Genomic DNA, 13366 nt, shown 5'->3' on the forward strand with positions numbered 1-13366 from the left:
ATCACCCTAGTTTTTAAAAAGATTTGTGTGTGCTCCTGCACCATTTACAGGGATGTGCTTTCCTTTGCAGAAATAAAAACATTAGAACTTAGAAAATAATCATGTTATGTGGGCATGATGGACAGAATGAAACAATGTCCTTCACTGGCAGCTCCACCTCTCACAGAAGCTGTGATTTTGCAAACTGAAAGGAAAAGGTTCACCCTAGTGAGAGCCAGTGTGGTGTTGTGGTTAGAGTGCCAGTAGGACCAGAATGTGGGAGACCCGGGTTCAAATCCTCACTCAGCCATGAAGTTCACTGGATGTTACTGTCCTATACATGCCTAAATTTAAGTCCCACTGTGCCCTCTGTATGACCTGTTTTGATATGGCTGGTTTCAACCCTTCAAATACCACAAATTGCAAAAAGAACCAAATAAATTATCTACACAAAGTTGTTCAGAAATTTATAAAGATACAGGTTTTGGTAAATTACCTCCTGTAATTTTGTAAAAGAGGATTGGTTTTCAAATTTGCTAGAATGAAACTGCAGTCACATCTCTTCTAAACTGCTTTCCCATTTGATTGCTTCTTTGTTTTAAAGAATTTGTCTTTTGTGCACAGCGTTTATTCTATCTTCAGCTAGCTCCCTCATCTTGTCATCATTTGATTTGTAATCTTGTAGGGGGAAAACATGCCTAGACATATTGTTGTGGTGACCATAACTAAGCCATTACTTTTGTATCTTAATTTTTCACCAAAGAATGAACATGCATGTTTTAAATGTGTCAGGAATTGCCTTGCAATAGATTACTTTATACATCCATACAAGGAGAGATGGTGTTCTGTTCAACCTGCACATCTCCATGCCAAGGCAAAAGTGTGGTGGATCTTTATCCGAGAGATGTTGTTTGCAGATGAGACTGCCTTGACAGCACACTCTGAAGAAGCTCTACAGAGACCCATCAACTGTTTTGCCCAAGCCTGCAGGGAGTTCAGACTTACCTGCAGTCTGATGAAGACCAGGATGTCACCAGCACCCCACACATCAGCTTTGATGAGCACACACTTGAAGTGGTAGACAATTTTGACTGTCTGGGTTCCACCATAACCAGCAATCTCGTCATCAAGACTGAATTTGACAAGTGTGTTGGCAAGGCAGCTATGGCAATGGCTTGCCTCACCAAAAGGGTATGGGAGAATGTGATGCTAATGTCCAATACCGAGATGAAGGTCTACCAGACTTGCGTGTTAAGCACGCTGCTTTATAGAAATGAGTTGTGGGCAACTTACAACCAACACCTTCCACATTCACTGCATCAGGAGGATTTGGGGTGGATCACATGGCAGGACAGAATTCTAGGCAAAGATGGGCTCTCCCAAGCCCACATCCCTAGCAGGTTTGCACTCCTGTCTCAGTGACGTCTACGCTGCCTTGGTCATGTCCACAGAATGGAAGATGACAGGCTCCCCAAGGATGTGCTCTACGGGGAGCTGGCTACTGGCAGCAGGCCAACTCTGTCTTACAAAGATGTCTGCAAATGTGACATGAAGGCTGGCAACGTCAATCCTGCCATGTGGGAATCCCTTGCAGATGATCTCAGTGCCTGGAGACAGGTAGCCAAGTCCATGGCAATGAATAGAGAAGAAATGACCGCTGGGAGGAACACACACAGAGAGAGAAAGGCATGGTGCATCTGCAGCAGCAAAACTGGATGCCTTCATCTGCCTCCGCTGCAGAATAGCATGTCTCTCTCATGTCAGCCTCTACAGCCACAGCAGACGCTGCAACCTACCAACAGCTTGACTTCACCTTTGAAGACGCACCTCGTCCACCGGTTGCCAGCTGACAACTGGTTTATGCTGTATGCATAATCTTGCCATGTGATGAAATGCATTTTTTTTAATTTGGCCAAAGCAGAAACTCTTGGGTCCAATGCCTCTTGGTTTTAAAACGCTAAATCTGACGTTGTGAGTTTTTAAGTACTTTCTCAAATGACCCATTTTAATAACCTGAAAGCTATTATATAACAAGGAACCACAAATTAGTACAAGCCCTAGGGGGACCCTCACAGTTCAGCAATGAAGAGTTAATGTGGTGGAATGTTGAGCAGGTTATTAGTTTTCATTGTACAAATGCTGATCAGGGAATGCTTTTCTAAGGTGTTTAAAAGAAAATATAATTAACTGGTTGTGTGCTTTTGTTGCAGCTCAAATTGAAATTATTCCATGCAAGATCTGTGGAGACAAATCATCAGGAATCCATTATGGTGTCATTACCTGTGAGGGCTGTAAGGTAAGCTTTATATATATTTAAAAAGTTATATATGAGAGTCAAAAAGTGTGTCCAATCTTTGACGACTTGGAAACGTGTCTTTTTGCAAGATTACATGTTTGCTAGTTGATACTAATTATCAATAAACCACCATAGACAATTTTTTAAGCATTGTTGTCTTTTTCTCCACTAAAGGACACTTGTCTAAATTCACACTGCTCTTATATCTTTAAAGACCCAAATAGGTACCTGTTTAGGAACTTAGGGTCGCTCTAGAATGATGCTTTCTTGTGGGTATACTCTGTAGCATATTCTTGTCACAATAATAGTCCATTAGTGGCAGATTTGTTCTCTTTGTTCTGTGAGGCTTCCCCACTGCTACCACAGCATTGCTGTCTGGAGGGCCTAAATTACAACAAAACCAGGAAAAATAAATAAATTGGATTTCAGCAGGAAGTTATTGGATAGTAACTGATTGGAAATTAGGCGTTGTGACTGCCCCAAAACCTATGCAGGCACAAACTGTATTGAAAAGGAAAGTTTTGGTCTCTTGTTTCCTTGAGGAAGGACTTCTGGCAAAAGATGGGCTGCACCTCACAGCAGTTGGCAAGAATGTGTTTGCCAAGAGTCTTGAGAATCTGATCAGGAGAGCTTTAAACTAGATCTTGAGGGGGAGGGAGACAACATTACAGATGACAAAAGAGCACCTGGTATGGAGGATAACTTCATTGATACACAGGAAACTGAGGTGGTGCTCCAGAAACCTACTAAAGGAAACTACAACAGGGAAGCAACTGGAGGGAACAACTCATGGTTTCAGTTGTCTCTGCACAAATGCACAGGATATGGGAAACAAAGAAGATGAGTTGGAGCTTTTAATACAGGATGGCAAATATGACCTGGTAGGCATTACTGAAACCTGGTGGGAAGAGACTCATGACTGAAATGTAGAAATTAACTGTTTCAAAAGGAATAGACCAAATAGAAAGGGAGAAGTAGCATTATATGTAATAATAATAATAATAATTTTTTATTTATACCCCGCCCTCCCCAGCCAAGGCCGGGCTCAGAGCGGCTTACAAGCAATAATAAAAACAAGATGAATGATTACAACTTAAAAACAAAAATAAAATACAACATTAAAATGATGGAACATTAAAATATTAAAATGTAGCCTCATCGCAGGAGGAGAAGGAAAAGAAAGGGGAAAAAAAGAGAGGGAGGGAATCAAATTGGCTCCAAGCCAAAGGCCAGGCGGAACAACTCTGTCTTACAGGCCCTGCGGAAAGAAATCAGATCCTGCAGGGCCCTGGTCTCATGAGGCAGAGCGTTCCACCAGGTCAGAGCCAGAGTTGAAAAGGCCCTGGCTCTGGTTGAAGCCAATCTAATTTCCTTAGGGCCTGGGACCACTAGGGTGTTGTTATTTATGGACCTTGAGGCTCTCTGTGGGGCATACCAGGAGAGGCGGTCCCGTAGGTACAAGGGTCCTAGGCCGTGAAGGGCTTTAAAGGTCAAAATCAGCACCTTAAATCTGACCCTGTACTCCACCGGGAGCCAGTGCAGCTTGAAAAGCACTGGATGAATATGCTTCCATGGCAGAGACCCCGTGAGGAGCCTCGCTGCAGCATTCTGTACCCGCTGGAGTTTCTGGGACAGCTTCAAGGGCAGCCCCACATAGAGCGAATTACAGTAGTCAAGCCTGGAGATGACCGTCGCATGGATCACTGTGGCCAGGTCGGGGCGGGAAAGGTAAGGGACCAACTGCTTGATGTGGCGAAGGTGGAAAAATGTCGCCTTGGCTGTTGCTGTAACTTGCGCCTCCATGGAAAGGGAGGCGTCAAGGATTACACCCAAACTCTTAACGGAAGGCAATGGCACTAATTGGGCCCCCGCAAGAGAAGGGAGTTGGTTCCTCATCCCCATGCCATCCCGACCTAGCCATAGGACCTCTGTCTTCGAAGGATTTAGTTTCAATCGCCTCCCACGAAACCATCCAGCCACAGCTTCCAAACATCTGGTCAGTGTGTTCAGGGCCGAGTCAGTGTGGCCATCCATCAGCAGATAGAGCTGAGTGTCATCAGCATATTGGTGACAGCCCAGCCCAAAGCTCCGGATAATCTGGGCAAGGGGGCGCATAAAGATGTTAAAAAGCATTGGGGAGGGAATTGCGCCCTGCGGCACTCCACACACCAAGGAGTGGCGCGACGACATTTCCGTCCCTAGTGCCACCCTCTGTCCCCGACCAGAGATAAAAGAGCACAACCAGTTACGGGCTATGCCCTGTATCCCCACGTCTGCGAGGCGGTGGTCCAGAAGATCATGATCGACCATGTCAAAGGCTGCTGACAAATCTAAAAGGATCAGCAGTCCTGACCCGCCTCGATCCAGTTGTCTACGGAGATCATCTGTTAGGGCAACCAGAGCCGTCTCCGTCCCAAAACCAGGACGGAAACCGGACTGAAATGGATCTAATGCCGATGTTTCCTCCAGAAACCTACCAAGCTGTTCAGCAACCGCTCTCTCAATTACCTTACCCAGGTATGGAAGATTTGAAACTGGGCGGTAATTGGATAGGTCTAAGGGATCTAATGAAGTTTTTTTTAAGAGTGGACACACCACTGCTTCCTTCAGTTCCCCTGGGAATGTCCCCGTGTCAAGGGACAAATTGATAATTTCAACCAGGGGGGTCCGCGCAACATCTGGACACTCCCTAATCAGCCAAGACGGGCACGGATCAAGGAGGCAGGTGGTGGGCCTACCAACTTGGAGGAATCTATCCACATCAGTAGGGAGTATCCGATCGAAATGGTCCAACACTGTAAAGGATGTACACTTGTGAAGAAATCAGTGATCTGGAACATAGAAAGCAGATTGACCGTCAAGCCAGACTGAGGTCTTGGATGATACCTTCTTAGAGCAGATTACCAAATATTCAAAAATGAGAGAGGGAGTCTTCAATTTCCCCAATATCTGCTGGAATACAAACTCTGCCTAGAATGTAGGTTCTGACAAAGTCCTCAATTCCTTCATTGACAATTTCATTTCGCAGATGGTGGAAGGCAAGGGGGTCGTCTATCCTGGACCTGGTCCTCACAAACAGGGAACAACTGACTGATGAAGTGGAAGTACTCGGAAACTTGGGAGGAAGTAATCATGTCCTCCTGGGTTTCATAATACAAAGGCAAGGGAAAGCTGAGTGTAGCCGGAGACGCACTCTGGACTTTAAGAAGGCCAATTTTTAAAAAGCTGAAGGAGCTACTGGGTGTGATCCTGTGGTCAGAAATACTCAAGGGTAAAGGAGTCCAGAATGGATGGGCATTTCTAAAAGGAGAAATATTGAAGGCCCAAATGCAGACAATTCCAACAGGAAAGAAAAGTGGGAGGCATCTAAGGAAACTGGTGTGGGTGCATAAGGAGCTTACAGATCTCTCTCCCCTCCCAGTTCTTCCTCTGGAACAACTCTCTTATGAAGGCTTCCAGGGCTGGAGGGTGGGCCAAGGCAGATGGAGAAAGCCATTGCCTGATGGCTTCTCCCCTCGCAGTTCCATAAGGACAAAGGTAAGGTTCTGCATTTAGGCAGGAAGAACCAGGTGCACACATATAGGATGGGGGATACTTGGCTTACTAGCTGTATATGTGAAAAAGATCTAGGGGTCTTGGTGGCCCACAAACTGAACATGTGATGCAGCAGCAAATAGCTAACACTATTCAAGGCTGCATCAACAGAAGTATAGTGCCCAGATCAAGGGAAGTAATAGTACCACTGTCTTCTGCCCTGGTGAGACCACTCCTGGAATACCATGTCCAATTCTAGGCCCCACAATATAGCAGCCATGTTGACAAGCTGGAACATCTGCAGAAGAAGGCAACCAAGATGATCAAGGGTCTGGAAATTAAACCTTATGAGGAGTGCTTGAAGGGGGTGGGTATGTTTAGCCTGGAAAAGAGGAGATATGATAGCCATCTTCAAATTTCTCAAGGGCTGCCACGTGGAAGATGGAGCAGGCTTGTTTTCTCCTACTCTGGAAGATGGAGCAGGCTTGTTTTCTCCTACTCTCCTACCCATTGCTTCAAGTTACAAGAAAGGAGATTCTGACTGAACATCAGAAAAAACTTTCTGACAGTAAGAGCTGTTAGGCAGTGGAGCGCTCTTCCTTGCGAGGTGGTGGATTCTCCTTCCTTGGAGGTTTTTAAGCAGAGGTTGAATAGCCATCTCCTGCACTGCAAGGGGCTGGACTAATGACCCTGGGTGTCCCTTCCAGTTCTATGATTCTATCATTCTATGAAATCAGAATTATATATGGCCGCCTCAACAGCATCACAATGAGCACAGACGATTATGAATATGCAATAAAAAGGATGTATAGAGAGGCTCTTATATAGCCTCTCTTTTAACCTAAACTGGGTCTCAAAATTCTAACTTCTTTTGGGGGCTTCACTGGCTCATGTTCTCCTACAGTGTTGTGATTTTTCCATCTTGTGCTCTCTCCAGGAAGAGATTTCAGTAACATTTGGTCCTGTGAGTTTCGCTTCTTAAAAACTATGCAAACAGTACTGACCATTTCTGTATTTCTTCCTTTATAAAAAGGATATGGAGAGCACAGAGCCAAATACAAATTCAGGAGCTTTCCTATGAAGATTCCTCCCCCCTCTCCTGCTTTTACTACTATTAAGCCTTTGCACAGAAGCAAAACTCTCAGTTGAAGACTATGCAGGACTACAGTGGTGCCCCGCAAGATGAATGCCTCGCAAAACGAAAAACCCGCAAGATGAAAGGGTTTTTCGTTTTTTGCGTCGCTTCGCTAGACGAATTTCCCTATGGGCTTGCTTTGCAAGACGAAAACATCTTGCGAGTTTGTTCGCTTTTTTCCTAAAGCCGCTTGAAGAGGCGCAGTTGCGACAGACCGTGCTTCGCAAGATGAAAAACATCGCAAGACGAAAAGACTCGCGGAACGAATTAATTTCGTCTTGTGAGGCACCACTGTATTGTACATATCTACAATTTATATCTTAGGGAGATAAAATCCACGCACATAAGGGGGCTTTAATATTTGGGGGCACCCACCTCCCCTTTGCTCCAGACAGGTTTCTGGTAATCTAAGTCTGGAACTGCTTTCAAGAAGGCATGCAATCCTGCAGTTGTGGTCTGTCTGGTAAAAAACATGGTACGATATTTACTAGTACCTCCTCAGACAATGCTCTCTAATACAAAAGAAGATCCTACATGTGTTTGAGACCTGGGTACTTGAAAGTCTGTGAAACTTGTTTTCTCCCACTGTGGAGGGCAGGACTGGAACCAATGGATTCAAGTTACAGGAAAGAAGAACTTTCTGACAGTAAGAGGTGTTTGACAGTGAAACGGCCTCCTTCGGAAGGCTGTGAGCTCTCCTTCATTGGAGGTTTTTAAGCAGAGGCATTGCAGGGAGTTTGACTAGATGACTCTTGGGGTCCCTTCCAACTCTACAATTCTATGATTATATTCTATGAATACACCCAAAAGCAAGATCCTTCTCAGGGCACCCCCTCATTCCCAGGGACCTTCAGTGGTGGTCTTGGTTATGGAATATCTTCTTCAGGCTTGTTTGGCTGACACTTTCATGACCACTGGAGAGCAGTTCAATCATATTCCTAAGTCCACATAGATTTCATTTTCCACAATCCATCTCATATTCCTGCAATAACTAAAGATTTATTGAAGCCATTCTGCTTCCCAATGTGGTACGAGTTAATTGCTATACTAACGGAAATAACCATGGGAAAATAATTTTTGAATTTTTTTTATAAATAACTTTTATTAACAGGCCAATCGAATCACATTAATTCCAAATCACATTAGTTCCAAATTATACAGCCAATTTTTTTACTTCTTGTTGTAATCATATATTCCTTTCTTTGAGATCTCTGATAATCTTCACAAGGGTTGAAAACAAACATGTCCTGTGTGGATTTTACACTCTCCAGGAACCATATCACGTAAAGGACAGACGCCATTTCCACACCTCCGTAAACAACATTCTTACAGTCTGTCCGTGATTTCCACCGGCCTGCGAAACTGTGTCTCTGGGGGGCCCTGCCGGGTCAAATTCACATTCCATAGGGAAAATAATTTTTGAATTGGCAGGTTTCTTCATTGACAAATTTGCTCAAAATGTGTAAAGACCTTCAGTGCTTTTGTTGCTCCTTGTAGCACCTTTTTAAAAAACCCCTCAATCAATCAAGATCCTTTATTAGGCATAGCAAACCACACATTATCAAACAGACACCGTATACAAATTGTGCAAAATGCGAACTCAACATAACAAGGTTTGTCCCAGTCATATCTTTGACTAAATAAAATAAAATAAAATAAAATAAAATACTTTATTACTACTTGTACAGCCATCCTTCAACACACATTCCTTGGAGGTTAAGGGGTGATATGATAGCCATGTTCAAATATATAAAAGGATGTCACATAGAGGAGGGAGAAAGGTTGTTTTCTGCTGCTCCAGAGAAGCGGACACGGAGCAATGGATCCAAACTGCAAGAAAGAAGATTCCACCTAAACATTAGGAAGAACTTCCTGACAGTAAGAGCTGTTCGACAGTGGAATTTGCTGCCAAGGAGTGTGGTGGAGTCTCCTTCTTTGGAGGTCTTTAAGCAGAGGCTTGACAACCATATGTCAGGAGTGCTCTGATGGTGTTTCCTGCTTGGCAGGGGGTTGGACTCGATGGCCCTTGTGGTCTCTTCCAACTCTATGATTCTATGAGCTTACAAAATGTGATGAAATACAATATTAAAATGCATGATTACAATTAAAAACACCAAAAATACACATTAAATATATATTTTCCAGCAGAGGCGAATAAAACAAATTTGCAGCTTAATTTACAAAATTAACTGCAACTTACACAATGAGAACCCAGATTTTGTTTGTTTAAAATGTTGTACATCCTCCTGTCTGTTTCTGTTCTGCTGCTTTTGGTGTGTTCCTGTGCAAATTTTTAGGCATTATGGCAGGAAAAGGTTCTTCTGCCAAAGGACGGTAAGCTTCACGGTTTCCGCCACTTCCAGCCTGCCGCTGCCTTTATCTGATCAGTGGAATGCTTGTTTTAATGCTAATTGCTGCTGGATAGGGGGATTTTCGCTGAGAGGGAAGGCTTCTAATTCCCTGTTGTGCTGCGATTGCTCTCCCACTTCCACACCTGGTATTTAATTGTTTTAAACCATAACATGGTTGCTAATCACATTTAGAACTGTAGCATAGAGAAGACTGCGCATGTTGTAGCAGTTTGATATTGAGTTATGCAGTTCCCCCTGTAAGGTCATCTTAGGACATTGATGACTTGAAGATCAGTAATGCAATTTTTGCTGAAGATGCCGAAATGGACTTTAAAAGTCTGCATATATTTGAAGTCAAACTGGCATATTAAAATTAAATCCAGCTATAAAAGGGCTGCTTATCTGCTGGAAATAACTTTTCTTCCTGTTAGACATGTGTTTTACTCAGCTTAGAATTTAAATATCTGACTAGTAAATTCTTTAACAGACCAGAAGATGACCAGAAGATACGTATGCTGATCAAGCCACATTAAATAAATTGCATATCCTGTACTGCCTTTTATACAGTTCACCTAGGGACAGATTTCACTATTCATTTCAAAGTTACAAAGTTTTCTAAGTCAGTCATGATGATTTCAAAATGAGATGATTTGGGACTGATGTAGATCTAGCTACCTATAGGGCAGCTTTATGTGCATGAGCAGCAAGAAGATTATGTACTACTTATCTTGACCTCATAAGACTAAAAATGTTCATTGCCAAGGGTTTATTTAAAGGTCCAAATGATTTTGGGAGCTTTGCCATTTTAAATGCAATTTGCAGCTCTAAAAATTTATGTTTAATATACTCTTGGACTGATTTATATTGTGATGGCCAATGGTAACAAATAATAAAAAAACTGACTAAGCCCATCATTAATGTGCTGTGGAGTAAGGCCCTCGGCCTCTTCCTTGATTCCTGTTTTCCCAGGAGCCTCACCACCTGGACTAGTCTGTTCCCTCACTGCTCTCCTGAAACTTATTTCTGAACCGGAGTCCCCTGTTATCACAGCGCTGTTGCTTCCCTGCTCCAGCCTTCCCCTGGCAAGACTTCCACAGACTTTAATGCTTCCCGTGGTCTAGTGCATTATAGATGTGCAGGATTGTATGTGGGGCGTGGGGGTGTGTGCTTGTTATTCACCATGTCAATCACAGCAAGTCTATCAAGTCTATCAGGTCCTGGCTACATAGGTTAGATCAGTGTTTTCCAATTAGCGAATTACTGAGGACCCCCTATTTTTCAAAAGCCAAGCTATGGACCCCCTACTTTTGAAAAATTTGATAACTCTATGCCCTAGCATAGCTAGGGGGCGGGGGGGGCGGGGGAACCCTGGGCGGCACTTATCCTGGGGGTAGCAGACTGGAGCCCAAAGTGAAGCACAAGTCCAAGCACCCCAGAGCCCGGCACACCGCTCCCTAAAGCAGCACGGCCCAGGGCTGGCTCTTAGTGCGCTGAGCTCCTGCGTCCCTCCACCAGCTGCTAGAGGGTGGCTGAGAAGGATACAACTGTCATGTGCTGGCCCTGCAAGCAGCGCTGGACCTGCAGCACACCCCTCTCCTGGGGGTGATGTGGTGGCTGCGGCGTCTGCAGGCACCACGCTGCCCAAAAAAGCAGTGTGGGGCTTGCGTTCACCTGCCACCTCCCTCTCAGCCGAGTGATTGCAGGGGCCAGAGCTGCCACACCGTGGCACTCGCCGCAGGCACCCTCCTGCTGGAGGGAGACTACATGCACACTGCCGCTCAGCAGCGCTGCCCCAGCTTGCCCCGTCTCCATGGGCGGCACGCCCTGCCCCGTGCCCCAGCAGCTTACTACACTGCTGACTCTATAGTAGTTACGTCTGCAAAACAATTTTTTGAACAAAATGTGGGGTAGCCCCTAATAAGCAAAGGATTTTAGGTATACTAAAAACAGACTAGGGCTGAGCAATACCTCATTTTCAACATTGTGATATACCAGCAGCTAAACATCGCAATATTCCGTTATATCACAGTGTCTGAAATTTGAGATCAGGTGTGGGGAAGAGGGAAGGAGCAGCCACAGATATATTTTTTTGGGGGGGTGAGCGGAGTCACCTCCACAACATGGTTTTTTGGGGGGGATAGGCAGCTGGGCAGCCAGTGGTGGCAGCCAGTGAAGATGCACATCCATTGTGGCTGCTGCTGCTGCTCTCCAGGAGAAGGTAGTGCTACAGTGCCTTGAAGTGACCTCAGCGAGGGAAGGCAGCTCAGATCTGGCTGAGATCATTGTGCAATATCGACGGTGCCTTGAAATCAGCTGCCCTGTTCCCCCTCACATGAGAAGCGATATATTCCTGTGTATTGCCGGGTCAAAATTGTTACTGAGGTGTGATTTCAAAACTGATTTTTGCCAATATTGAAAAATCGCACAGTGGTAAAACGGATTATAAAATTTGTGATATTACCATGCAAAAATGACAAAAAATAGTTGCACCCCTAATTGGGAACCATTGAATTACTTTCTAGAAGTTTGGTGCATTACACATTCACTGTTCATACTGATTTTTTTTATTTGGTATTTGAAAACATGCTCCATTTCTTCTGGCAAGGAGGACTGCCCTTATTAGACTTCTGTGGCAGTAAAATAGTTTTTTTGCTGCATTTCACTTGGGAGGTCTGTTGTTTGCATGGTTTGCAAACATGCCTGGAATTTGGTCTATGGCAACAATCATGCCAGGGAAAAGATGCTCTTCCAGTTGGGGGTTTCAATCCCACGGATATTGATTTGATGGATAGTGCTCCACGGGATAAAGGGGATTAAGAATAAGAGATGCACAGGCAACCTACCTGGCCCATCTGCTGCATGGAACTTTCAGCCGGGCTATTGCCTACAGAGATTCGTGTCACAATAAACCAGCCACTCAGCTGGGTGGGAAAGTGAGAAGACGATGGAGCAGTTACTGCCTTTGGTCTGATCCAGGAAGGCGCTAATTATTCTCTTAAGTAAGAGTGCATACTTTGCTTGTTTGTTTGGCTATCTTAACTATCAAAACATTAAGATATTACTTAAATATGCAGTCTTGCTTTGTAAAGGTTAAACTCACAATAGTGAACCACAGGAGTCCTCTTCAGGCGTTCTTGCATGTGTGAAGGGGCTCTGACAGACAGCCTAGTCCTAACCCCTAGATCTCTCTGTATGCATACAACCCTTCACAGCCCTTTCACATAAACATATTGAATGCCTGACAAAAGCTAGGATACTCGTAAAAATAGTAAGACCACTCAAAACTGAAGCAAACTGCTCCAGAATCATAGCAATAAACAGTCACTGGTGTTCCACCCACCTGGAATCAAGGATTCTGAGTAAAATACTTAAAAACTATTTGCTATATAATCCCAAATTTATGAGAGCAAAAACCCAGATTTCTACAGTCAGAATGTGTGTGTTTTTTATTTTTGTTTGTTTTAAAAATAAATTCAGTGAGTTCAGTTTACAAAATGCAAAAGAATGAGAGGGTATGGGGGGGTGGGGGTGGCCAGGGGAGACCAATCCTCTGATTCCTAATTGGCAATTACTAGAATATTGCAAAGTGTAATGATACGTGGAAATGTGTAAGTGTTAGCAATAAATCATGGTATTATGAATAAATCTTTGCTGTCACAGACTGGTGTGTATCCCTTCCAGAGTGTCTGTCATTAGGATGCAACAAGGCAGCTGTCAGCTGTTTTCTTGTAATTAAACAGCCAATGAGCAGCTAATTAAGACATATGTGTATACAGAAGTGGGCATGTTAATGAACTGTAGGAATCAATTCATTAAATGAAAATTGTCAAAAGACAAAATATGAGCTTAGTAGTTCAAGTTTCTGGCAGGCTCAGAAACCAGTGGTGAGAGGAGCATTAACTGCCACTCACAAGACATGGATGAACATTTATTTATTTCTTCTTTGAGGAAGGAAACTAAATAGAACACTTCACTGATGCTATTAATAGGTTTTATGAAAACTCCCATTAATGCCATTAAATTTAGCTTTTTGTAGAAATTGTTCATTCAGACTGACTAGGAAATGAAAGG

The 13366-nt window shown here is 43.9% G+C and overlaps 1 protein-coding gene across 5 annotated transcripts in view; it reads left to right on the plus strand.

Moving 5' to 3' along the window:
• RORA (RAR related orphan receptor A) overlaps positions 1-13366 on the plus strand; it is a gene marked incomplete at its 5' end in the record, with an annotated part of 352476 nt that overhangs the window by 315840 nt on the left and 23270 nt on the right. For all 5 annotated transcript variants that reach the window (XM_081887706.1, XM_081887708.1, XM_081887709.1 and 2 more), the window contains one exon: positions 2190-2275. In XM_081887706.1, the coding sequence (XP_081743832.1) occupies positions 2190-2275 (86 nt within the window). The remainder of the gene's footprint in view (positions 1-2189; positions 2276-13366) is intronic.

The sequence above is a fragment of the Podarcis melisellensis genome (genome assembly GCF_964234715.1).
Source record: "Podarcis melisellensis genome assembly, chromosome: 14".
In the NCBI taxonomy this organism is placed as follows: Eukaryota; Metazoa; Chordata; class Lepidosauria; order Squamata; family Lacertidae; genus Podarcis; species Podarcis melisellensis.